The following is a 27,805-nucleotide window of genomic DNA, read 5'->3' on the forward strand; positions in this document are numbered from 1 at the left end:
CCGCACACCTTCACAAAACATTACTGTGTAGATGTGCATTCCAAGCAGCAAGCTAGAGTGGGCCAGGCTGTACTAAAGACACTATTTCAAACCACTGCAACGGATACCGGTGGTCGCCGCTAGGCTTGGGTACTGCTATATAATCTATGCTAAGTGTACAATCTGCAGCTCATATGCCTCGAACGGAATATGCTACTTACCAGTATGCATCTGTTCTTGGCATGTAGAGCTGCAGAGTTGTACACGCCAACCCGCCTCCCCGGCTACCTGTATCCGTTCCAGTACATCTTATTTAGATACTACACACATGGGTTTCTCACTGTGATTACCAAGCTCCATCATTTCCCTGTTGGCGAAAAACAATCTGAGGATGGAGCCGAAGCCCATGCGCAGTACGGACCGAAGGAGGAGTCACCGAACTCGTGACTTCCAAAGACTGTCCAAGAAGAAAAACAAACTGCAAACATCCGGGCCCAACACCAGATGGCGATCTATGCTAAGTGTACAACTCTGCAGCTCTACATGCCAAGAACAGATGCATACTGGTAAGTAGCATATTCCTTTCCAAACTGCTTTGGTATTTCAGATTCATGCATGTAAATCTAGGAACGACACAATACTGGTTCTTCACTATTGGTATCTTTTATAGATTCTCATGTGACCCTCGAATCCCTCATTGAGGCTTTTTGACTTTTTGTGATGTATTACATCCTGGGAAAATTGGGACTGTAGAGCCTCTGGGATGCAGTGCAGCTCTGGCCTCTCTCCACCGCATTGTCTGAAGTTTAGGTCATAGAGTGAGGTAGAAAATACCACAGATACTGCCTATTTTCAATGATACCTGACTGTAAATGTTTACTGCTGTGCTAACATCGATTCCTAAGGATTTCCAGCCCACTGTCGAGAAATAATTCAAGCATGTTAATTTATGAAAATGATCTATGATGGGCAACTGTAAGTAACTTTTTTCTTCTTATTGCTCATCTCCTGCTTGTCCCCTACTCAGCCCTGTCAGGCGGACTATACTGCAACTTGCAGTTCTGCTTTAATGCTACTCAACATCGTCTGGCAAACAGCAATGCAGCTTAGCCTCGTTGATAGGTCGCACCGTTACACCTGATTGTTGCTCTTAAGCACTTTCAGTCAGAATGATGTGTTCTTCTGTGTGGTGGATAGCAATGGTTTGCCTCATCTTCTGTGTGAGCTTGCTCCAGAATCCTAAAAGTAAACCACTCTGAGCAGTGATTTGCTGACCAACTGGTTGAAAACTGCAAGTGCCGATAATTGCCAACCAGATGGGAAGGATAATACAAGGTGCATCCTGAAGTCTCTTTTAACAGACAGCAGAGCAATCTGAATAGAAAAGAGGCGCATGTCCTGGGTTTATTCACTTTTTTACCAGTTTGCTTCAGTTGCCATATCTTCTGTGCTTAATGGTAGATCTCTTAATTTGGGAAAAAAAGCGATTTCAACAAATGATCAGCCTTGCGGGGTGGTTTATCTCCCTCATGGAATTGGAAGAATGCAACATTTTGTACCAGTTGACCCTGTATTCTTGAACTGAGAACCACTGTAACAACCCCCTGTCCCCAGACAGTAATTGTAAGCAAGGCACCGTCCAGGCATACATGTTGCAACTGAACCATTGGTAGTATCCTCATCTTCAAAGTCTTTATTTCGGTTTTACAGTACCATAAAAGAAACAAGCACATGCAACGTGGTTGACAGTGTTCAGGATAAAAGGTACTATGAAATACTCCCTATAAAGACTCTTAGAAATAAAAAGAGAGGAATAAAAATTGGTATATTCATGATACAAATGTACAAACACAATAAGAGAACAAAGCTAAACAGATTTCAATATATAAATGATTCTGCTTATCGGGACAAAGCAAAATTGTTAGTGCATTGATAAATATTGTTTATATCTCGTTTTGCTAATGAATGCGGCCCGATTATGCAACAACAGCCATTTTAAGACCCATGCCCCAAGTGGCCAATTACAAGGATAAAAAGATTAAAATAGTGACATAATACCAATTATTTCCTGCCCAAAATACTACTGCAGAGTACACACCCAACTGGACTGATCGTTATAATTTCAATTTGATTTATTCATACCAGTTGTGGAGGTAGATATAACCCTCCTTCTAATGGCCCAGAACTGGCCCAGAAATTTTGCAGTTGCACAAGCATAGAGTGGTCTCGCATCTGACTTTAAAATGCGTAGGGCATCTTTGTGGCTGCGTGTCCCAAGTTGTCTACATACCGGAGTTAGTCAGTTTCTTCTAGGTCTGGCATAGGCAACACAAGCAAAAAAGACGTGGCCTATTGTTTCATGCAGGAATGGACAAAAGGGACAGCCCTTTGGGTAGGTTTTGTTTGCCAGCCAGAAATTAGTGAAAGCATTAATGGGTAGATAGCCATGTCTGAACTGGGTGTACAATTTCCTGTCTGCCGGCACTTTAATAAAATCAAAATAGCTTTCTAGCCGGCTGATGGATTTTATGTCAGTGAAAACATCAGTTAAACAGCCACGATGGATATTCATGAAATTCTTCTGTTCTACCCATGCCCAATACTGAGATTTTAACGTATCCCTGGAGTATGTGGGCGGGAGACCATCTAGCTCCTTAGGCACACCTATGCCTGCCCGGATGGTGTCTATGTGTTTAATCCACCCAATTTTATGGTTTGTATCCAAGGCAGAAACTTCATTAAAAGCAGCAGTGGGGGGCCAAGTCAGGGGTTGTGAATATTCTATGCCAAAGGAGCAATGAGCGTAAGCTCACCTGGTCATTAATCGACTTAACACCCAGGTCAAGTTTCAAGGGGAGTGCTTTGGGGGAGTGATACCAAGCTCCTAAGGAAGTTGTTTTCCACTGTTGAAAGAATGTTAATATTTATGGATCCCCACAGTTCTGCCCCATAAAGCACGCTACTCACTACCTTGCAACTATACAGCTTGAGTGCGGGGGCTAGAGGCTTGGTATAAGAAAGGCAGTGCTCCCGCCTCACGGCCCCGGTTGGCTGGGGAAAATTCAGGGACGCCTTTTCTAGGTGCTTCTTCCAGGGCTTTCCTTCGGACAGCTTGATTCCCAGGTAGTCAAAAGAACCAACTCGCTCGAGCGGAACATTATCTAGAACCAATTTACCTTTGAAGGATTTGTGGGGATTTAGCATCATCAACTTGGTTTTAGTAGTGTTGATGACCAAACCCCTCACATCACAAAAGGCCTTAAAATGATTTTAAAGTTTTTGTAGGCCCATGGGCGTTTTGGACACCAAAAGGGTGTCGTCTGCAAACAATAATGTAGCTATTTTGTGGTTTGCCAATGAGGGAGCGTCGGCCGGAATGGAGCACAAGAGATCGGCCACCTGTTTTACATATAGGGAAAAGAGAGTGGGGGCCAGGACACACCCTTGGCGTACCCCCGCCAGATATTGAATGGCTCGGTGGTTTGACCCTGGTTTCCCCACCTCACACAGGCCATTGGTAGTAACAGAAAGACTACACATTTTATCAGCCCTTACCTGTGAGGTATTTGCCATCTGGTAGGTAGCAAGGCCTTGAAGAAATTGAACTCTATTTCAACATTGGACAAAATCCTTGTTAGATGGATATGCAGTGTGATAAACAGGACATGCCTTAGATACCAGGTTTCTTACTTTCCTGGTAGGTTGGCCAGACAAAGGGTTTTTCTACAGTAGAGTATGGTGTTCAGGGATAATTGTAGTAGTCAACGCAAATAAATATGATGGATGACTACATGTATGTTATGGCTTATTGAGGGTTGAGTTACTTTGAAAATGTTTAAAGGGAGTCCATGACATATGGTGTCAAACTAGGTAGAATAAGAGACAGACACATTACTACAGGTGAATGGCAAACACTTGTAAGAAATTCAAGAGTGTCCGATCTAAACCGGATCCAGTAAGCTACTCATACCCACCTCTGCTCAAATGCGCTGCAACGATGTGTTCTGCAACGGGTGAATCCTCATCTATAGTCTTAAACATTAGAATAATGTCCTGCTGTATACACGGGACCCGGATCAGTCTTTCAAAAAATAGCCCCAAAGAGACAGTGATTTTTACTGTCCAATGGAAAGAAGCCACCCTCTAACTAGCCTATCCATTGTCCTAGGTTTATGCTTGGTAAGTAGTGAAAACCATTACCAAACGACTTTGCACTACCCTCCTCCCAGACTGCTGCTAAGAATTTGTTGATTGAGAGTAAAATGATGCCTGATAGACCTTACATTGAGAAAGTGTATGCAAAGGTAGTCTGTCTCTTTAAGGTCTTCCTGCTTCCAATCCTAGCATGTACTGTACAAGAGACAGTTTTTTTCAGCTGATCCTAGTATTTACTTTACAAGAAAGTGTTTTCTTTCTAGCTCGTGGCCTCTGGGAACATGTTGGGTGTTGCTTTTGCCTATTTTTCACAATGTTTTCTCACAGAACTTCAGCGTTTTCAGCTTTAGTTGACCTTTCCTGTCGTGAAGAATTTAAAATGAGCACAGTGCTCCTAATCTTCCATGTGAGTGGAGGGGACCTGTACATTGTCAATCCTGTATCCTCACTCTCTAATAAAACCACTGAACTAAGAAATCCTGTTCAGTCAGTTTGTTTGCATCCTAATGTGCAGACAACATGCCTTTGAGTGCGCTGCCTCTAGTCACAAAATCTCTCCCATGTCCTGATTGCAGAATGTCTTCACATTCTCAGATATTTCAAGCACAGGTTACCCTAAAGCTAAGACATAAAAAGATCTTCTCTGACCTTTAATGTTTGACAAAATTAGAAATGGTTTTAGGTGGTGGTGCCTTTGTATTAACAGTTGGAGGTTTCTTTTCAAGAATGTGCAAGTTTGAGCTGTTCTAGTCAGATACTAGGATGCAGATTCTTACTGTGTGCATTAGCTTGTACCTGTTGATTCACACACATACTGTTTCCTGTCAAAGGTACTCCAGCTTACGCTGCAATGTGGACATGGCATCAGTGTACTTATGCACTTGTTCATGAAGCACTGCTGCCTTGATAGCCAGGGTCGACAGGAAGAGCATTTTGGCTATTTGGTTCTGCAGTATGTTTTGGTCAAAGTAATTCTACAGACCCAACACTGGGGAAGTTCTCCTTTGATATATATTCTAAAGATGAGGAATATACAATTAGAAGTATCTATAATAACACCGATACTTTTCTTCGGTAACACACTTTCTGGTCGATACTCTTATCTAACCGCAGAATCCTCACTGCCCTCCCGAATCCCCCTTCTATGGACTGGACTCCTCTACATCTAAAAAGATCCAAACTTCGAAATCTACACACTGGCACGAACAATTGCATTTTGGACTCCACATCTGAGGACACAGACAATGTCCAGAAGAATCTGACGTCTGCATGCTGGGATGATGTCTCTATGCGACTACAGTTGTCACTTTCAGAGCAGAGTCAACCCAGCGCTGCACAACGCTCCTACTAGCACACAGGAGCATGCTGAGAAAAAACTGTGTGTCCAGTCTGGTGCCTGGGGGGGTTTCACAAGGTGAGGAATCTGTAGTTGGATAGAGTATTCAACAGAAAGCGCCTTACCACAAAAAGTAACTTGTCCTCTAGTAGCATCCTTAAACTTCCAGATTTCAGACAAATATAATATCCAACAAACTTCGCCCGTGATTGTACGTTAGCACCACTGAGATCTGTATTATTATCCCATTGAAATTCTTTCCTAACTTTAACAGTAAAAGTTTGTGGAGTCAGACTGGCAGGGCGAGTGCCAATCCAATATCTTAAGCCCTTGTCCTTTCACTTCTATTAAGGGTTCTGGCCTGGAATGAGCATCAAGGGGAAAATGATGGATCTTGGGAACACTACAGGATCCATTAGAAATTTGTTTATTATTTTGTATTTCACTGCTTACCTCTCACTTTCAAACACACTTACCAACCTGTAGCGCATTCTAAAGCTTTTACACCCACTACTGGAAATGCATTTTTCAGCTATTTGTTAACTGCAAGCACATTAATGACAAGAACAACCAGGTGCAAGTTGCCTTACTTGGTAAGTAGTAAGTAGAGCAGTCTTGGTTTGGGTAGGAGAAGGAGGTGGCTGGCAACATTTCGGTAAAACGTAAGAATGGCAGGAAACCCCAGGTAGCTTTGGAGAGCATTGCGAATCCATATTTTGAGGACTGCAGCAGTAATATTTTAATTTTGAGTTTCATGAACACATTCCCTGTTATCATTCTCAAAAACACATCTGTTTCTTGATTTCTTGGTTGTGAGAATGAGTCTAGGTTTTTTCTTTCTTTCTTTCTTTCTTTTTTTTTGTTTTATTTTATTTTTCCACGTTTTTCTTTGTTCTATGCTCCCCTCATTCAGATCTGTCTGTAAAGAGCCACTGACCCCACCCCCAGCGCACACCTGTCTGAGCCCAATTCACTCTCCTCTCAGTGACATCGCCTTCGAGAAGTTTGATGCACCTACTGCTGCCAACTGGTCCGAGTTCCTAAATGCCTCTGCCAACGGCAAGATGGAGAGTGAGTTCGCCCTACTGACGTTGTCAGATCACGAGCAGCGAGAGCTTTATGAAGCCGCAAAGATTATCCAGACAGCCTTCCGGAAATACAAGGTAACTTGCTTTGGGAGTGTGGGGAGTGGACTTGATGGTGAACCGCTGCTTGTGAGCAATTAGGTGAGATGTGGATAGAATTGTTAGCATCTGTCTGCTTATGAGTAGCAGAGATGTGGCTCAGGCTTTACCAGTGTGCTTGAAGTGCCTAAGCAATATCCTGACACTGATGTACAATTCCAGTTAGCTGTATCTTTTTATAACAGAATCTTTACATGTACAATACTTTCCAAAGAGACAATAATTTGAATTTCACAGAGAGAGCTACAGTTTGACACTGAAGATCAGCCCCCATTTCATTTTCGGCTAGCTATTTTCATACCGTTATCAAACACACACACGCCTACCAACACGCCTTCCCACGCAGTCTACAACTCTACTTTATTTTTTCACTTCCATTGACAACCTGGTTCTTCTTGACCTAATTTATGTCACGTATTGTATCTGATAGAGACTTCTAGCTGCAAATTCCTTACCTTTGAATTTCCCAGGCGTCAGGCTGGATCAGGAAACGTTGGCTGATAAATACTCCTTGCGCACACCTTTGGGTGGCTCCATTCAGCACCGCGTGTCAACTTTGGCGTCATTAGCGTCGGTTATGATGTTGCAGTACCTTTATAGGCACCGCCCAGGCGCATAGACGGCAGTTCTTTTCTTTCCGTGGCAGTTAAGCACCGAGCAAGGAAGAACTACACCTCTGTCGGTTTTTGACAGGGTTTTTCTCAGCGTCCAGATTTTTCCCATCGTGTGCGAGGATGTCTTTGAGAAAGACGGGTTTAAGCTATGCGGCGCTTGTCCCTGCTCGTTGTCGGTCACCAAATTCAATTATGTTTGCCTCTGGTGTCTCAAGTCCAACCACGATCCGAAGTTGTGCTCGGACTGTCGGGCAATGGCTCCTAAAACCTTATGGGAGCTGGCTTTTAAGCTCTTTGCAGCCCGAGAGCCAACACCGTCAAGCGAGACTCCGCGAAGGTCCCGATCGAGGAAGAGGAAGTCACGGGACCGCTCTCAGAGCCCAAAGTCCTCTTTGTCCCACTCTAGGTCATTGGGACACTCGTGGAAGAGGCACAAAAAGAAGTCCAAGTGACTTCATCTTCACCTCGACTATCGTGCATCGACAAAGGAGGTAAGGACCACTGACACCCTAGGCACGGTTCTATGAAGCTAGGGTCGACTTCGTGCCTCCCTCCTTTTCCAGGAAACAGAGCGACCCCTGCTCAGATTAAAGAGTTCTACAAGGCCATGCGCCACGTTTTTACAGCGGGCCGACCCCTCTGGTGGACCTTCCGGCCCGCGGGTTCGGAAGGTGCCCGTCGGATTCGATGCCGTTGGCTCAAGCCTCCGTCAGGGCGCCGGTGGGGCCTCCGAGATCTGATCTGGGTCGGCGCTGGTCGTGCCAACGCGACCTCCCCCCAGCGTCGGACCTGAAGTATGTGCCTTCGGCACTGGCGGTGCCAGCCGCATCTGTAACACAGCGTCGGAATGATATCGCTAATTGCCGATTCTGACATACATCGATTGAACCCAGGGGTTCTATGTTATCGCCTGAACACTTTGTTGATGTTTTAGGCTCAGGAGAGGATTGGTAGGGACCCTCTGGATCACCAGGATGACCCTGCAGAGCAGTTGGACTCGTATAGGGAAGTTTGGGGGGCCAGTGGACTGAATCCTTCTCCAGATACCGGCATGCTCTTTCTGACAACTGTGGCTACGGCCATTGGCTCAAGAGGGCAGCCGAGGTCCTTGGACTGGAGCTGCCCTCAGTGGAGGTCAGGACTAATCTATTGACTGAAGTTCTTCAGCCTGTGGCTTCCATCTCAGAACCCCTTTTTCCCTTTAATTCAGCACTTACTGATGTCTTTCTAGTCACTTGGTCCAAGCCTAACACAGGGGCTCATGTGAATAGGACAATTACACGCCGCCATCGCCCAGCTTCGGGCGACCCAAAGTTCCTCAGCTAACTCCCCACCCCAGAAAGTTTGGTGGTGCAGGCCTCTACGCCACAGGATGCATTCCATTGTGCCCCTCCAGATAGGGAATCCAAGTAGCTGAATTAATTTGGGAAGAATTTTTTTTTTTTCTCCAGCCTTGCATTGCGGTCAGTGAATACCTTTTTCTTATTGGGCCGTTTCTCCCACTCCCTTTGGGAGGCGGTTGTGCATGTGCTGCCTCAAGTCCCGGAGGAGGACCGGGCTGTGCTTTCTCAGGCAGTTGATGGGAGGGATGCAGCAAAAATCACCATAAGGTGTGGCCTTGATACGACGGATTCACTGGACAGATTGATTTCCACGACTGTGGCCTCGAGGCGCCACACCTGGCTTAGGACAACGGGCTTCTCCTGTGATGTCCAGGCAAATCTGATGGACATACCCTTTGATGGAACCCTTCTTTTTGGGGAAAAGGCAGTTTCAACCCTAGTGAGATTCAAGGACTCTTGAGCTACGGCCAGATCCTTGGGCCTCTCTTCCACTACTCATGGCCAGTCTACCTTTCGCCCATTTTGTGGCAATGGAAGGGGTTTCCAGACGCGTCAGCCCTATCCCAGCCACCGTCCTGCGCTGGCTTCCCAAGCTGTGCAGGACGTGGACGCGTTTCATTCTGACCTAGGAATGGAAGCCAGAAGTCGTTGGCCACCCTGCCCTCGGCAGCTGCATCCTCCAAGCACCCCCAGGCTGACTCTGCAAGACAACACCACTCCAGTTGGGGGTAGAATGCATCATCACATCACCCGCTGGAGGTCCATAACATCAGACAAGTGGATCTTGCAGATCATTCAGGAGGGCTATACTCTACCTTTCCTTTCTTTTCCTCCTCCCATTCTGCCAAATCAGGAACGGTTGACAGAGGATCATTTAAAATTGATCCAGGAGGAAGTTACAGCTCTCTTGGCCAAGGGAGCTATAGAGAGAGTCCCAGATTCAGAAGTAGGCAGTGGCTGTTATTCCCACTACTTTCTGATTGCCAAAAAGAACAAAGGGTTGGGACCCATTTTAGATCTTCGGACCGTCAATCTCTTCCTCAAGAAGGAGAAATTCAAGTTACTCACTCTAGTTCAGGTCTTGTCTGCCCTGGACCAAGAGGACTGGATGGTAGCGTTGGACTTGCAGGATGCGTATTCTCACATTCCCCCATCCTTTCGGGCCACAGGCTACCTGCGGTTCAAGGTAGGCTACGAGCACTTTCAATTTACCATGCTCCCCTTCAGCCTTGCCAGTGCCCCGCTGGTGTTCACCAAGGTGATGGCGGTGGTCACAACTCATCTGCGCAGGTTAGGGGTGTCAGTCTTTCCCTCCCTCGACGACTGACTGTTGAAGGCGTCTTTGCCCCAGGCTGTTTTCTTCCACCTTCAGACTACGGCGGACCTCCTGCATTCGCTGGGGTTCTCTATAAATGTGCTGAAATTACACCTGAATCCTCCTCAGATGCTCCCTTTCATCAAAGCTGTTCTGTGCACAGTGCAGTTTCTGGTCTATCCTTCCAAGCAGCAAGTTCAGGATTTTCAGGTTATGATTCTGATGTTTCGGCCTCTATCCTGGATTTTGGTGAGACTGACTCTGAGCCTGTTGGGCCTTATGGCCTCCTGCATCCTGTTAGTAAAGCATGCCAGGTGGCGTATGCGGGCTTTGCAGTGGGACTTGAAGTTCCAGTGGGCACAGCATCAGGGAAATCTCACTGATGTGGTTCAGATCTCAGAAGGAACAGCAAAAGACCTGCAGTGGTGGTTGACGAACCACGATTGGCTCAACGGCAGACCCCTCTCCCTTCCCCAACCAGATCTAACAGTCGTGACAGATGCGTCACTTCTGGGATGGGGCAGCCATCTGGGAGAGGTGGAGATCAGGGTACACTGATCTCCGGGGAAGTCAGGGTTTACATCAATTTTGTTGGAGCTCCGAGTGATTCGATTGGCATTGATAACTTTTCTTCCCTCTGTCAAGGGGAAGTTAGTGCAGGTGTTCACGGACAACACCACCTCCATGTGGTACTGCAACAAGAAGGGTGGGGTAGGGTCGTGAACCCTTTGTCTGGAGGCCCTGAGTCTCTGGACATGGCTGGAACAGGAGGGCATAAGCCTGGTGGTTCAACACCTGGCAGGTTCTCTGAACGCCAGGCAGACAAACTCAGCCGTCGATGCCTAGCGAATCATTAATGGCATCTCCAGTCGGAGGTGGCGCACAGTCTCTTTCAGCAGTGAGGAGAACCTTTGTTAGATTTGTTCGCCTTCCAAGAGAATGCGCAGTGTCAGCGATACTGCGCGCTGAAGTTTCTAGGGCGGCCATCGCTTAGCAACGCTTTTCGTCACAAGGGGAGCTCAGTCCTGCTGTGTACGCCTTTCCGCCCATACGACTCCTGCCCAGGGTTTTGAAAAAGATTAGGAACAACTGGGCCCAAGTAATTTTTTTGTCTCCGGACTGGGCGAGGATAGTCTGGTCTCCAGAGCTTCTAAATATGAGCATTGATCCTTTGATCAGGCTGCTCCTTCGGGAGGATCTTCTGTCTCAGCAGGGGAGGGTTCTCCACCTGAACCTGTCAACTCTGCGTCTCCATGAGTGGAGATTGATGGCGGCAGTTGATAGCTTTTGACCTTCCTCCTGAAGTATGTTATTTTGGCAGCCAGGCGGCACTCCACTAAGACGGTATACGCCGCTGTTGGCAGAAATTGGTATTATGCTGTACAGAAAGGTCTATTGACCCTGTTTCTGCTTCTCTTTCCACTGTTCTTTTAATTCATTCTGACTCTTGCCCAGCAGGGCTCTGCTTTGGGAACTCTCAAGGGTTACCTTTCTGCTCTATCTGCTTCTTTTGTGGCTGCCTGACCAGCCCTCTCTCACTTTAAGGCTCCAATTGTACATAGGTTTCTAAAAGGGCTGGCTCTCTTGTTTCCACCCACGGCCTTTGTTATGCCACAGTGGGACCTTAATTTGGTCCTCGCCTACTTAATGTGTGCTGCTTTTGAGCCTTTACATAACTGTCCTCTGTGGCTGTTTACCATCAAAACCGCTTTTTTAGTGGCAGTTACATCTGCCCGGACGGTGAGTGAGTTGCAGGCGTTATCTTGCACGCTTCCCTATCTGATGTCTTTTCCAGACAAAGTGATGCTTCGCACTTGGGCTTCCTTTTTTACGAAAGGTCGTGATCCCATTCCATCTGGGTCAGTCCATCACGTTACCCACCTTCTTTGCTCCCCGCATCCCTCTAAGGAGGAGGAACGTTCCACTGTCTGGACCCAAAAAGACCGTTGTCGTTCTACCTTGACTGCACAAAAGAGTTCCGGGTGGGGGACCAGCTCTTTGTGGCTAGCGTAGGAGCTAAGAATAGAAGGGCAGTGCAGAAAAGGACCATCTCTCGCTGGGTCATTCTCTGCATTAAGATCTGCTATGCCCTGCCTAAGAAGCCGCCCCCTGAGGGTTTAAGGGCCCATTCCACCATGAGAAAGGCTGCGACTACGGCCTTGGCTCAGTGTGTCCCAGTCCTTGACATCTGTCAGGCAGCAACGTGGGCATCTTTGCACACGTTTGTCAAGCACTACTGCCTGGATAGTCTGGTCCGCAGGGATGGGCATTTTCCCCTTTTGCTCCTACAGGGCTTCCTAGTTTGAGGTATCGATCCGCACGCACCGCTGGGATGTTATGGCTTCGGCATCTGATTCAAAGGTAAGGAATCTGCAGCTAGAAGTCTCTATCAGATTTAGAAGTTACTTACCTTCGGTAACGCATTATCTTGTAAAGACTTTAGCTGCAGATTCCTTACTGCCCCTCGCATGCCTCCCCGCTTTGCGGACTAATGTTGTAGGGCTAGGGTTACTCCCCTTTTCAGGACCCTAGTTTTGCACACAACTACGCTAGTTACTTTGTGGCTCTGTGCGTCTGTCATGGGGAAATCGAAACGTACTGATGTCGTGCGCCAGGGTGGCGCCTATATAGGCACCGCAACGTCATAACTGACGCCAACGATGCTGACATCGTCACATGGAGCTGAAATGACCACCCGGCGGCGTGTGCAAGGGCTATTGCTCAGCAAAATTTCCGTATCCAGCCTGACGCCTGGGATGTTCAAAGGTAAGGAATCTGCAGCTAGATAGAGTCTCTACCAGATAATGCGTTACCGAAGGTAATTAACTTGTTCTTTGCATCTTCTACTTAGCCTACAAGATTGTTCATTAAATACCTGCCCTTTTTAGGAAGATGTTTTTCTACTGTAATTCCTGAGTCTCCCCCTTCTGACACATATTGTGCCCTCTTGTTCTGAGAGAACTTGTATGTCTAGTCTTATTCCTTCAGAATGATGGGAAGTCCTGGCATCTGGATTGAGGAACAAAACATTTTTAGGGAGGCAAGTTTGGGTTGGTACGCATGAACACCTGCAGATTTGTAACCTTGCAGGTGTGCCAGCTGCTAACACATCCTTCCTTTTCATCTGTTTGAAGTGCTAAGCCGTTATTGCAAAGTGGGTGGTGAACTGCAGAACCTGGCCTTTCTTTTGTCGTTCTCCATCTTTGGGTTTGCAGCAGGATTCTTCAGTAGTTTGTGGTTAGGAGGGATATGTGGCATTTAGTGACCTCTAGTTTTAATTGTCATCCCCTGACCAGGTATTCTATTATTCCTGGCAGCTTATTCTGATTGTTACAGATTGGTCTATTAACAGTTTGGCATAGAGCCTCCTACGGAAGACATCTTAGTGGTGTGTCTTGTACCTAACACTGAACCACTTTATAAGCTGCCAGTGAGGTTGAAGTGTACCTCTCCCAGTACAAAGATTCTCCAGGATTGGATCTTTCATAAATTCACTTGCTTGAATCTTCCCTATGAGTCTTCCCTGAGCTTTTCTCAGTTTGCAGTGGAACAGGGTTTGTCTTTCAACTTTGGGACATGTTCTGATTTATCCAAGCTCGTTTGTAATATTTATGTTTGAATTTCTTTCCTTTTGGTTTTGGACAAGGTTCTTGTCCTCATCTCTAGGATGTTGCGATTCTTTAAGGAAACCCTCTCAGGCCCCGTGCTTAGGAAGCTGGCTCTGTATATACTATATCAAAATGAGGTATAGTGTGCACAGAGTCCAGTGGAACCCCAAAGGTAGGCAGAGGTAAAAGTAGATAGCACCTTACTCTCTATTTGTGGTAGTTTGGGCGAGCAGTAAGGCTTTATCAGAGGGTAGTGTTAAGCGTTTGTTGTACACACCCAATCAGCAAATGATGTCACACACTCCAAGACTGAATTCAGACCAATTTGATTTGTATAATTACTTAGTTGTATTTATTTTCTAGAACTAAGCACGCCTGGCACAGGTAAGTGTAAATAGTACTTCTCAAGGCAGGTTGAATAATACAAGTAAGCTGAATTTAAATGTCTTTGTTACAGGTTTGTAAATCTTTTCAATACAGTAGAAATTACTGTTAGATTACTTTTGATTACTTTACAGATTACTTTATCGATTACTTTTTCTTCTCCATGTGATATGCCTAGATATCACACTGGGACATTCCCTAGAGAAGAGGTAAGTAAAGCAGTTTTTAGTTATTTGCAGTTTTTCAAGGTCAAACCAACTCCACACTTTGAACTATTTTCAAGAAAAGCAGTCAATGCAATCCTATCGAAGGAAATTGAGTTATCGGTTTGAAGGTAATTACAAGATTGTGGGAGCTGGTATTCTGGGGTTAGAACCAGGGTTCCCCCAGGGTCAAGGATGTAATCTTGAAACACCCTCAGCGGCACTAGGGCGACCGGGTGCAAAGTGCTGAGGCCCAATGCTGTCCAGTAGGGAATTGGGGGCCTCCGGTTGGTGGCTGCTCATGAGCAGGCCACAGGGTTGTGGGAGCAAAGCTCTGGGTGTTAGCCTCAGGGCAAAGGGGGATCCGAGTTAGCACCCAAAGTACACCTACAGCCGCGCAGGGGGCGGCTGGGTGCAGGGTGCTGTTTTAGTGTCGGGTGCCCTGTTGTTTTCAATGGGGATACTCTGGTAGCAACAAAGACTGCAGGTTTGGGGACAATATTCTTTTGGAGGTGACCACCGGTTGGAGAGTTAAGTTGGGATTCCTGGGGATGCTGGGACACCGTTGGTTGGGCCACTCAAGGCAGTGGGGGGTCGGGTGCAGGGGTGTCTTTTGGCGTTGGGTTTTTCTTGCCGGCTCCAGTCTCTGTCGCAGAAATCCTCCAGAAAGGGGCTGCAGGCGTCGGCTGGAGACTTGGGGTAGGTCAGGGATCACCAAATCCCAGGTCAGGATCGCTGGGGAGACCTCCTTGTGGTGTTGGGCCACTTGGCTGTGGGCGTCAGGTGCTGAGTGGTGCAGACTCGCAGATTTGGCCAGAGCCAGATTCTGAGGGTGAGCAAATCCGGTAATCATGTGATACAAAGTTTGGTTTGGGAAGGCAGGGCAGGTCCTCCGGGTTCTTGGGATGGGTGGGGGTCTGCTGACTGCAGGACACACTGGGATTCCGCTGGAGCAGGTTGAGGTCGGGACAGGCCGGTAGGTCTGGGGCCAAGTCAGTTGGTGTCCTCCTCCTTTTTCCTTCAGCACGGCTTCTTCGGTCCTCCTTCTTCTTGTTTGCTCTTGTCTGAGGAGGCAAGGTTCAGGGTTGCCCCTAAATGCTAAATTTAGGGGTGTTTCATGTAGGTAAAGGTTGGGACCAATAGGTCCCTTCCTTGGGCGGGGCACACCCCCTATTATGCCACCCTCCAGTGGGAGGGAGGCATAAGCCTCACTTCAGTTGACAGGGTCCCCCATCTTCAAGATGGCCGGGACTGAGAGTTGTGCTTCACCTCGCCTCCCCCACCTGAGGGGTGGGGTTGGCAAAGGTGGGCACACATCACCTCCTAACTTGGTTTTCCCACTGATTCTTCCGCCCAAAGTGGGGGTCAGAACTGGTGGGGGGCTGTTGCTGGGAGCAGCAAATGTCTGGGGCAGCTTACAAAGGTGGTAAGCCTTTGAAGCTTCCCCTTCGTGGACCCTACCCATCCTGGTGGAGGAGGCTTGGCACCTCGATCAAGGATGTGCTTTGTTTCAGGACCTCGAGAGCGGCAGGCTCTCGACCCAGGGTTCGAGAAACAAGTCTGGTGGTGGCAGCTGGCGAGCAACCACTCAGCCAGGATGCTAGAGTTAGGTCGTTTTTCAGGAGGCATCTCTAAGATGCCCTCTGAGTGCATTTTTCATTAAATCCCACACTGGCATCAGTGTGGGTTTAATGTACTGAGAAGTTTGATACCAAACTTCCCAGTTTTTAGTAAAGCCATTATAATGCTATGGAGTTTGTAGTGACAAACCCCCAGCACCATATACTCTTAATGGCATTACGGCACTTATAATTTCTTAAGAATTGGCTTAGACAACTGGTATAGTGCACCCAGCTAGAGGGGTGACTAACCTATGCCAGGGCAGTGGGTTGTAGGCATGGCACACAGGGATGTGTGCCATGTTAACTCCTAACTTTGTTCTGCACCAAAACACACCGCGTGCAAAAGGGGTGTGTGTAGGTGTAGGTGTGAAGGTACAGGGCCTCTAAGGGTGGCACAATAAGTGCTGCAGCCCTTAGAGGTCTTCCCTGGCCATAGTGCCCTTGGTACCTGTGGTACCATTTACAAGGGACTGACCTGTAGCCAAAGAGTGCCAATTGGGTTTTGTTTTTAATGCTATTTAGTGGAAGAACATAGGCCCTGGGAACCTGTTTGGCAGGAACCCAGGGCACACCCAGTCAAAGTACATCAGCAGTTTAGCAAAAAGTGGGGGCAACCATGCAAAAAGAGGGCACTTTCTTACACTGTGGAGCTTGTAGGCAAAAATATGTCCACTCAGAGGACCCACATGAAATTGTTATGACCAAGTCCTTGGGCCTCTCAGTGGCCACTCGTCCCCAGTCTGCCTTTCTCCACTTTTATTGCCACAGAAAGGGCTTTCAGCCACACCAGCCCCATCTCAGCCACAGAACAGCGCAGGTTACCAACCTCGGCACGTCCGAGGGTGAGGCTTGTTCAGACCCTGTGGGCTGCGCGGACAGAGGTTGGTTCAGTCCACCAACCGCTCTGCAGTCTCAGACAACAAAACTTCCTAGTCTTCCCTTCAAGATCATTGGAGGCCAAATGGTGGCAGGATCCGCCATCACCGGCTCAATGTCACATCAGACAGATAATCCGAAGGGGCTACTCCATCCCCTTCGAGTCTACCCTGTTCCCTTCGAGTCTACCCCTCCCTCCATACCTCCATCTTATGACTTGCTGATGGACTATCATCTCACTTTGCTTCAAGAGGAAGTCATGACTCTTAGCCAAGAGGGCCATAGAGAGTGTTCCAGCTCCAGAAGTAGGCTGTGGTGGCTATTTCTGCAACTTTCTGGTCCTAGAAAAGGAGAACGGCCTATCCTAGATCTACGAGCCCTCAAATACTTCCTCAAAAACTAAACGTTCAAGATGCTCACATTGGCTCAGGTCTTGTCTGCACTGGACCTAGGAGACTGGATGGAAGCATTGGACATGCAGGACGCCTATTTCCATATTCCTGTCCTGCCTGCTCATCGGCGATTTACGATAGGCCACAAGCACTTTTAGTTCAACATGCTCCCCTTTGACCTTACCAGTGCCCCTCAGGTTTTCAAGGTGATGGTGATGGTCGCAGCTCATCCGAGCAGATCAGGGGTGTCAGTCTTCCCCAATCTCGACGACTGGCTGTTGAAGGCGGGCTTGACCCAGACTGTCGTCTCCCACCTCCAGACTACGGCGTACATTCTGTATTCGCTGGGGTTCACTATCACCGTGCCGAAATCACACCTGACTCCCTCTCAGACGCTCCCTTTAGTCAGAGCTGTTCTGGATACTGTGCAGTTTCGGGCCTATCCTCTAGAGCGGCGAGTCTAGGATATTAAGACTATAATACAGATGTTTCAGCCTCTATCCTGGAACTCCGTGAGACTGACTCTGAGAATGCTGGGCCTCATGGCCTCATGCAGCCTGCTAGTGACACATTCCAGATTGCATATGCGGGCTCTACAGTGAGACCTGAAGTTCCAGTGGGCACAGCTTTAGGTGAATCTCTCTGACATGGTCCAGATCTCAGAGAGAAATGCACAGGATTTGCAGTGGTGGCTCACAAATTGCGATTGTTCACAGGCAGAACCCTCTCTCTTCTCCAACCAAATCTCACAGTAGTGACAGGTACATCTCTCATGGGATAGAGCGGCCACTTGGCAGAGGTGGAGAGCAGAGAACTCTGGTCTCCGGCGGAATCCGGACTCCATATCATCCTGCTGGAGCTCTGAGCGATTTGTTTGGCGTTGAAAGGCTGTCTTCCTTCCATCAAGGGGAAGCTAGTGCAAGTGTTCACAGATAACACCACCGCCATGTGGGACTGCAACATACAGGGCGGATGGTCGTGGACCCTTTGTCAAGAGGCTCTGCGTCTGTGGACATGGCTGAAACACCAGGGCACAGTCCTGATGATTCAACACCTGACAGGTTCGCTGAACACCAGGGTGGACCAACTCAGTTGTCGATGCCTGGTGGATCACAAATGGCGTCTCCATCCGGAGGTGGCGCAAGGTCTCTTTTAACAGTGGGGAGAGCCTTGGTTAGATCTGTTTGCCTCCACTGAGAACATGCGTTGCCAGCAATTTTGCATGCTGGAGTTCTCAAGGCGGCTCTCGCTAGGAGACACTTTTCATTTCGAGTGAGCTCAGGCCTCATGTATGCCTTTCCACCCATACCACTCCTGCCCAGAGTTCTCAAGAAGATCAGGAACGACCAGGCATAAGTCAGCTTTGTGGCCCCGGACTGGGCAAGGAGAGCCTGGAATCCCGAAGCTTCTCCAACGGAGCATCAATCCTTTGATCAGGCTGTTCCTTCAGGAGGATCTTCTGTCGCAGCAGCAGGGGAGAATTCTCCACTCAAACCTGTAAATGCTACGCCTTCCTGCGTGGAGATTGAGCAGCGCCAGTTGACAGCATTCAATCTTCCTCCCGAAGTCTGTATAATATTTTGGCAGCCAGTAGTCCCTCTACTAAGTCGGTGTACACCTGCAGATGGAACAAGCTTGTATTGTACAGAAAAGTCTATCGACCATCTTTCCGCTTACTTATCTGACATTTACTTTTTATTGTAACCCTTGCCCAAAGGGCCCTGCTCTGGGCACTCTCAAAGGGTATCTTTAAGCCCTGTCTGCGGCTGCCAGACCAACCCTCATTGTTTAACTCTTTTGTGAATTGATTTTTTAAAGACCTTGTCCATATGTGTTCGAGACTTGTGTTCTGTGGATACACATGCTTTGCATACCCCTGCCATCTAGTGCTGGGTCCGGATGTTTGCAAGTTGTTTTTGTTCGAAGAAGTCTTTCCTAGTCACAAGGTAAGGTGACTCCTCCTTTTGGTGATTGTGCTCAGGGTCATCGACTCCATTGTTAGATTGTTTTTTCCGCTATCGGGTTCGGATGTGTATTGCTGTGCTCCGGTTCGGAACCATTCTTCAGGTACTTCGCAATCCTCTATTCCCTTGACTGTATTGTTTCCGTACGCGTTTCCCACTTCTCCATGTATTGTTTCAACATCGGAATCGACTTTAGATGGGAAAGCTTTGTGGACGGCCTTCGAGTCCTAACCGCTCCCGGTCAGCTCTCCGTTGATTGATCGGACTTCGTTTATATACTGTCCTCCGTGCCAAGCGAAGTATCTGCGCACTGACTCACATGAAGTATGCAACTTGTGCTTGTCTTCAGAGCACAAGTAATAAGACTGCAACACTTGCAGATCGTTCCGATCAAAGAAGACTCTTTGCAGTCGTCGGGCTCGATGTCGTGAGATGCAGAGTCAAAGCATCAAAGACACATCGGACATCTTCGGTGAAGACTCTAGCCAAGAAGACATCGAGGCATCAGCGGCAGAGGAGGAGGAAGGCTTCTCCGAACAAGACTCAGACTCGGAGCTCGAGATACACCTCGAAGCCGAAGAACTGCCGCAGGGACAAGGTGACATGAGTACCGATGAACCGTTGCCCCCACAAATTCCGAAAAGCACAAGGCTTCTGCACCCCCTCAACCTTCTGGCCAAGGTCGGCATCGAGACGATGTTTCTGACGCCCCGCCTTCAGGCCCGGCACCGAAACTACCAGTCCAGGCTTCTGGCTCAGTACCGAGTCTACGAAAAGCCTCCTCAGAGACGAAAGCCTCCAGTTCTAAGCACAAGTCCACTCGGAGCCAAAATCCTCCACGCCGAAAGCCGAACAGCCTTCGGAGCAGAGACTCTCCGCGCCGAAAGGTCAGCCACCATCGACACCGAAAACTTCAGCGCCGAAGACTTCAGCACCAAAACACAAAGACACCCCTTTGGATCCAAAATTGGACACTATTCCATTACCACCCGATCCAAAGCAAAAGAGGCTCCATATGCACCCTGACACCGGCCATATTTACGGAAGCCACCTCAGAAACTCAAGATTCAAGAAGAGGACAGTTACAAAATCCCCAGGAAGAGAAAAGCTGTGGCTACAAGTCCTTTTCATATACCATCGCCTCCACTTCCAGCACCTCCGTCACCACCTGAGAATCCTTTGTAAATTACACCTCAGGGTTCTCCACAATCTCATCATGACGATGATGATGCAGACGATGGGGGAATGGATATTCCAACAGATCCATAGACAGATTACACAGTGGATCCACCAGGTGATACTGATTCAGAGCTTTACCCAGCCAAACCATCTCCTCCAGACGACAATGCATCACACCAGGAACTCTTTGCCAGGGCTGCACATTACCATGGGATAGAGCTCCACTGTAGCGATCACACAAGGAGCGACCACGAGGCAGGAACCAGATAGAGACAAACACGCCCCGAAATCGCTATGCTGGTGGAAAAAAGGATTGGGATACTACATATCCCAGCATGCAGTGTGCCGACTCAAAAGGAGGCTCGGACCTCCTGTGCATATAAGCACCTCCTCCTCAAGAGGAAGGTGCTTGTCAATCAACGACCGAGAGGAAGTGGCGGAAGGTGCTCCCCGCCGGATCCCAGCGAGAAGTATTTTCAGCGTCTCTCCTGTCGTCCAAGCCCAGCCGTGTCCCGTGAGCAGCGGAGGCACGGAGCAACTCTTCAGCGTTTCTCCTGTCGTTAAGGCCCAGCAGTGTCCCGTGAGTAGCGAATGCACGGAGCTGCGCGCAACGGAACCGGAGAACCAGGTATCAGTGGAAGGGCTTTGTTTCCAGTCCCCAGCGGGAAACCCCAATTCTCTTCTAGACCCTGAGTGCAGGGTGTTAACTGTTCCGCGACCCCAAACCTCCCGAGTCACACGCACTAACGTGTGAACGCAAACACATCACCCAGTGGGCACCCGCAATCAACCAACGACTGTAGCGTGTGCCAGGTCTTCCCCCGAGCCAGTCCTGTTCTTGCCCAGCCGAGTGATAGTGTCCGTCGGCCGACCGGCTTTTGTGGTCGCTAACCGAGGGACGAAGAAGCGGAGTGATTCTCCGCTCTTGACATTATCGGAACGAAGTCAACCTTTTGCAGGACTCTTAATTGTATATCCTACCATCACACTGCTACCCCGTTTTTCGAGACATTGGAACTGCGTCCCTGTAGGACGCCAGTGTGTGTATCGTGACTTGTGCAGGAGACGGAGACTTTTCCTTCTCAGAACCAGTACTAAGCATTGAGAGATTCCACATGTAATCAGGGGACACCGGTGAGTGGTACGGATACTATTAGGGACCACGCACCAAGGGGGACATCACCTCGGGCAGTCAGGGAATCATTAATCCTTGTTGATTTTGTTCCCCCTTCAGAGTGAACTCATCAGTCATCGCAGTCTTAGTTGAACAGTCCTGAGAAGTCACCCCTCCTGCCGCAACGACCTTTGTTGTTCTCCCCCTTTGTTTCCCCATTTCCCCTGGGAGCCTCCTCGCACAGTAGGGGATTCTCTCTCTGTGGGAGGGGGCGCTTACGGGAGGTGGAGATCAAGCAACAGCCATCGTTCCTGCTGAGCACCCGCGACGAAGGTTAGTGACTGTATGCATTAGCATCACTGATCCCGTCCTTGACAGATTGACAAGCCCAAGTTGGCCGCTCAGCCCGGACGATGGATACCAACGTGGTGTTATCCTCGTTGTTGGACACCCTTGCCGCTTTGCAGCAGGAAGTCCAAACGTCACGTAGCGAAAATCAGAATCTGCAAAAGGAGATGGGCACGTTGCGTAGAGAGGTGGCAGGCCTCACCCGTAGAGGGCCGGGGTGGTATATCAGAGAAGCGACACTGCCTCCTCCCATTAGCACCACTCACTCCCCGTCTCCTGGTGCCCAAGGGGGTGGGTTCTTTGCCACTACGCCACTCCCATCACAACCACCGCCTGCCAACCCAACAGTTCATATAATTCAGAACACCAGCATTCCTTTGGCACCCCCCGAACGGTTTTATGGGGAACCAAAGAAATTTGAAACCTTCCTGAACCAGTGCCGGCTCCATTTTCTCTGTAAGCCTGCTGTTTTTCAAGAGGACACGGCTAAGACAGCCTTCATGATGTCCTACATGGGGGGCAACGCAGCCAGCTGGACCATTCCTCTTATGGAACGGAATGATCCCGTTTTACATCAGTTTGTGAACTTTTGCACGGAGATGAGGAAACTCTTCGATCGAAAGTCACACATGATGTCCTTGGACCGGGAGCTGCTTACGTTGCGACAAGGATCCCTTGATCTGTTGTCGTATATCACGGCCTTCAACCGGTTAGTAGTGGAGACGGAATGGCCACCCGAGAAAAGAAAGACATTATTCTATCAAGGACTTCGTGGGGAGTTAAAAGATGTCTTAGCTCAAGTCGTTCAGCTACCTCCAACGTGCGAGGAATTGATTGATCTAACGGTCCAGCTCGATCATCGCCTCCAAGAACGAAAAGGGGATCGGAGCAAAGGAGACATCCGAGTCCTCCCCGCTCGTCCAAGAGGCATTACCGAGGACCGTCCCAAGACCACCAACGAACCTGAGCCAATGCAGATCGGGGGATTGCGAGGGCCCCTTACCACCGAGGAAAAGGAAAAAAGACGGAGACTGAAACTGTGTTTATACTGTGGTAAGGGAGGGCATTTTATTAGAGAGTGCAGAGCTCGGACGCCGATCCCCGGGCGAGCCCCCATTCCGAGGGTGCAATCCCTCTATCAAGCCTAAATCAGAAGGAGGTCCTTGGTTTGGGCGATCATAAAACAGCGATCTCATCAGTAATAGCAGATACCCTTCAAACTGCGGTAGCTCACATGAACGTACGGGTGACACTTCTACTGTCCCCCTCAACCCCGGTTGAAGTAGACGCCTTACTCGACTCCGGGGCGACAGGAAATTACATCGACCAGAAATTCGCCTTCCAGATAGGAGTGGACAGGGAGAAGAAAACAACCCCCGAACATGTACTGGCGGTCGATGGCACGGCCCTGTCCTCCGGCCCGGTACAGTACCGCACCATACCTCTCTTGATGATGTGCGGTCAGAAACACCGAGAGTATATCCAGTTCGATATCATCGACGCACCCCAACTGAGGCTCATTTTAGGCATGCCATGGCTGACGTTACACGATCCGGTGGTATGTTGGGCAGCTCGCACTGTAACTCTGAGTTCTTCCTATTGTAGGACGTTTTGCAATCAGGAGGAGTGTCCTCACAAAACAGAAGAGCTAACGGCCTCAGGACATCTGGCGCTCGCATGTATCCAACCTCCACCAGGCTGTGCCACCACCTTGCCTGAGCCATATCACGCCTACAGCTCCTTATTTGATAAACAGAAAGCAACGCAACTACCACCCCATCGGATGTATGATTGCTGTATCGAACTAATACCAGGAGCCAGCGTACCCTGTAGTAGGGTGTATGCATTGACGGAACCAGAAACACGTTACCTAAAGAACTACCTTGAAGAGAACCTGGCATCCGGGTTCATCACACACTCATCATCCCCAGCCTCGTCCCCTCTTTTCTTCATTCCAAAGAAAGACTGTGACGAATTACGCACGTGTATCGATTACCGAGCCATAAACCGGATCACCGTAAAAAAACGTTACCCGTTACCACTCATTCCGGTGCTTCTGGATCAGTTGAAGGGAGCTCGGTACTTCACCAAGCTCGACCTCAGAGGAGCCTATCACCTGGTACGGGTAAAAAAGGGAGACGAGTGGAAGACCGCGTTTCGAACCAAGTTCGGTCTGTTCGAATACAGGGTGATGCCTTTCGGACTATGCAACGCCCCCGCTGCCTTTCAATATTTCATGGACGAGGTACTGCGGGGCTACCTGGATCGTTTTTGTATAGTTTACATTGACGATATTTTAATATATTCCTCAACGCTCCAGGAACATGTGGAACATGTGAAGGCAGTGCTCGACAGATTGAAACACCATTCGTTGTACGCCAAGTTGGAGAAGTGCCTCTTTCATGCCCAAGAAGTAACCTTTCTCGGTTATGTCATCAATGCCCAGGGGTTTCAAATGGACACCAGCAAGGTTGAAGCAATAACTAATTGGGAAACCCCGAGAACGGTGAAGTCTGTACAAAGCTTTCTTGGCTTCGCCAATTACTACCGGCGGTTCATCCCCTCCTTCTCTAAGATAATTCATCCCATTTCCAGCCTCCTCCGAAAAAACACCCCTTTTGTCTGGGGCACGGAAGCAGCCAGCGCTTTTCAACTTTTTGAAGAACAAATTCACTCAAGCCCCCATACTACGGCATCCAGACCCTCAGCTCCCTTATATCTTGGAAGCCGATGCGTCGTCCTATGCAGTGGGAGGCGTGTTGTCTCAACGACATCCGGAGACAGGACAAGTACACCCGATAGCCTACTACTCAAAGAAACTTACTCCCTGTGAAATAAACTATACAATCACCGACAAGGAGTTGTTAGCCATCAAGAGAGCGTGTGAGGAGTGGCGACATTATCTGCTGGGTGCGCTTCATACCGTGGAAATATACACCGACCACCGGAATTTGTTGTTTCTAAAAACAGCCAAGGCCCTGACGCCCCGACAATTGCGGTGGACATTGTTCTTCTCGGATTATGACTTTGTCATAAAATATAGACCAGGACCACAAAACGGGAAGGCCGATGCCCTTTCCCGTAAGGAAGAATCAGAGAACAAAAAACCAGAAGAAGAGGACGAACCGCCCTTCATCTTGTCAGAAGCAGCCTTCTCAGAACCGACCATCGCGCTGATAACTTCCCGCGATTTCCTTGAAGACTTACGCGTGTCGGTAGCCGAGGGTGACATCCAGGCCTGGGTGAACGAGGACCCTGAACATAGGTCACTACTGAGGGAGTTGGCGTATCACGACCAGGCCTTGTACATACCCGATCCCAAGCTGCAACAACGAGTGCTGGCCTGGGCTCATGACTCCACACTGGGTGGACATGCAGGAATCTATAAGACCATAGCCGGTGTGGAACGCTCATTCTGGTGGCCATCATTGAGAAAAGACGTCAAAACCTACGTAAACACCTGTGCAATATGTGCCCAGGGGAAGGCAAGTCACACCAAACCTTCAGGTCTACTACAAAGCCTCCCTATCCCTCCACGACCCTGGCATACCATCTCGATGGATTTTATCGTGGAAATGCCCCCCTGTGATGGGAACACCGTGATTCTAGTCATAATAGACCACCTCACAAAGATGGGACACTTTATAGCACTGGCACATCTACCCACATCGGTCGAATTGGCCACAGTGTTTCTCCAACATGTGGTCAAGGTCCACGGAATCCCCAATGCATTAATCACAGACAGAGGGACACAATTCACTTCTCGATTTTGGAAGGCCCTCTGCAAAACATTGACAATCGAGGCACGGCTTTCCTCCAGTTACCATCCTCAAACAGATGGAAAAACAGAGCGGTTAAACCAGACTCTGGAACAGTATCTGCGCTGTTTCACTTTGCAAAACACCCTGAACTGGTCCACCTTGTTATGGATGGCGGAATTTGCCTACAACAATGCTACGCACACGACATTGGGGTGTTCTCCTTTCTTTTGTAATTACGGCTACCATCCTAACATGCTCCCTTTTGAATGGCCCATCACCTCTAAACTGCCCAGCATCCACGAACATCATGCCCATCTCCGGGCGGTGCTGATAGAGGCCAAGTCACATCTTAAGGCAGCGCAAGACACACAAAAGCGTGTTGCGGATACTCGGAGAACGCCTGAACCCAAGTATCAAGTGGGGGATAAGGTGTGGTTATCCACGAAACACTTGCACCTGAAAGGCATAACCAGGTTAAAACCCAAGTACGTAGGCCCATACACCATTGAAGGCATCATAAATCCCGTAGCGATGAGACTATCCTTACCCACTTCATGGCACATTCACCCTGTCTTCCATGTCTCCCTGCTCCGGCCTTGCCCTTTAACCATGAGACTCCCTACCAAACCCCTCCCCGTAGAGATAGACGGGCAGGAAGAATACGAAGTGAGAGAGATCATTGACTCCCGATTGGTCAGAGGGCGGGTTCAATACTTGGTAGACTGGAAAGGGTTTGGGGTGGAGGACAGAACTTGGGAGCCTGAAAATAACCTCCACTGTCCCGACCTACTGGAAAGATTTCATGCCACTCACCCGGGAAAACCTGGTCGACCGCCGAGTCGGCGGTCCTTGAGAGGGGGTTCTGTAGCGATCACACAAGGAGCGACCACGAGGCAGGAACCAGATAGAGACAAACACGCCCCGAAATCGCTATGCTGGTGGAAAAAAGGATTGGGATACTACATATCCCAGCATGCAGTGTGCCGACTCAAAAGGAGGCTCGGACCTCCTGTGCATATAAGCACCTCCTCCTCAAGAGGAAGGTGCTTGTCAATCAACGACCGAGAGGAAGTGGCGGAAGGTGCTCCCCGCCGGATCCCAGCGAGAAGTATTTTCAGCGTCTCTCCTGTCGTCCAAGCCCAGCCGTGTCCCGTGAGCAGCGGAGGCACGGAGCAACTCTTCAGCGTTTCTCCTGTCGTTAAGGCCCAGCAGTGTCCCGTGAGTAGCGAATGCACGGAGCTGCGCGCAACGGAACCGGAGAACCAGGTATCAGTGGAAGGGCTTTGTTTCCAGTCCCCAGCGGGAAAACCCAATTCTCTTCTAGACCCTGAGTGCAGGGTGTTAACTGTTCCGCGACCCCGAACCTCCCGAGTCACACGCACTAACGTGTGAACGCAAACACATCACCCAGTGGGCACCCGCAATCAACCAACGACTGTAGCGTGTGCCAGGTCTTCCCCCGAGCCAGTCCTGTTCTTGCCCAGCCGAGTGATAGTGTCCGTCGGCCGACCGGCTTTTGTGGTCGCTAACCGAGGGACGAAGAAGCGGAGTGATTCTCCACTCTTGACATTATCGGAACGAAGTCAACCTTTTGCAGGACTCTTAATTGTATATCCTACCATCACACTGCTACCCCGTTTTTCGAGACATTGGAACTGCGTCCCTGTAGGACGCCAGTGTGTGTATCGTGACTTGTGCAGGAGACGGAGACTTTTCCTTCTCAGAACCAGTACTAAGCATTGAGAGATTCCACATGTAATCAGGGGACACCGGTGAGTGGTACGGATACTATTAGGGACCACGCACCAAGGGGGACATCACCTCGGGCAGTCAGGGAATCATTAATCCTTGTTGATTTTGTTCCCCCTTCAGAGTGAACTCATCAGTCATCGCAGTCTTAGTTGAACAGTCCTGAGAAGTCACCCCTCCTGCCGCAACGACCTTTGTTGTTCTCCCCCTTTGTTTCCCCATTTCCCCTGGGAGCCTCCTCGCACAGTAGGGGATTCTCTCTCTGTGGGAGGGGGCGCTTACGGGAGGTGGAGATCAAGCAACAGCCATCGTTCCTGCTGAGCACCCGCGACGAAGGTTAGTGACTGTATGCATTAGCATCACTGATCCCGTCCTTGACATCCACAAGGAATCACTAGAGGAAGATTTTTTGTTTGAGACCTTAGCATCCACACACAGGTCATCACAAACACTTCCAATGCTTAAAGGCATGATGCGACATGCTGATGAGATTTTTAAAGATCCAGTCAGAGCACGCATCTTAATACCTAGAGTGAACAAAAAATATAAGGCCTCTCCTACAGACCCCATTTTTATCAAAGGACAAGTGCCATTAGGTTCCCTAGTTGTATCCGATGCTCGTAAGAGAGCAAATTCTCAAACATCAGGGGATGCTCCTCTGCCAGATAAGGAGTGCAAA

The 27,805-nt window shown here is 48.9% G+C and overlaps 1 protein-coding gene across 4 annotated transcripts in view; it reads left to right on the forward strand.

Moving 5' to 3' along the window:
* CAMTA2 (calmodulin binding transcription activator 2) overlaps positions 1 to 27,805 on the forward strand; it is a 1,245,102-nt gene that overhangs the window by 1,065,032 nt on the left and 152,265 nt on the right. For 2 of the 4 annotated variants that reach the window (XM_085638475.1, XM_085638474.1), the window contains exon 19: positions 6,384 to 6,633. In XM_085638475.1, coding sequence (XP_085494601.1) covers positions 6,384 to 6,633 — 250 coding nt within the window. The remainder of the gene's footprint in view (positions 1 to 6,383; positions 6,634 to 27,805) is intronic. The other 2 variants (XM_085638477.1, XM_085638476.1) reach the window with 1 other exon arrangement.

The sequence above is a fragment of the Triturus cristatus genome, chromosome 12, assembly GCF_964204655.1.
Source record: "Triturus cristatus chromosome 12, aTriCri1.1, whole genome shotgun sequence".
In the NCBI taxonomy this organism is placed as follows: domain Eukaryota; kingdom Metazoa; phylum Chordata; class Amphibia; order Caudata; family Salamandridae; genus Triturus; species Triturus cristatus.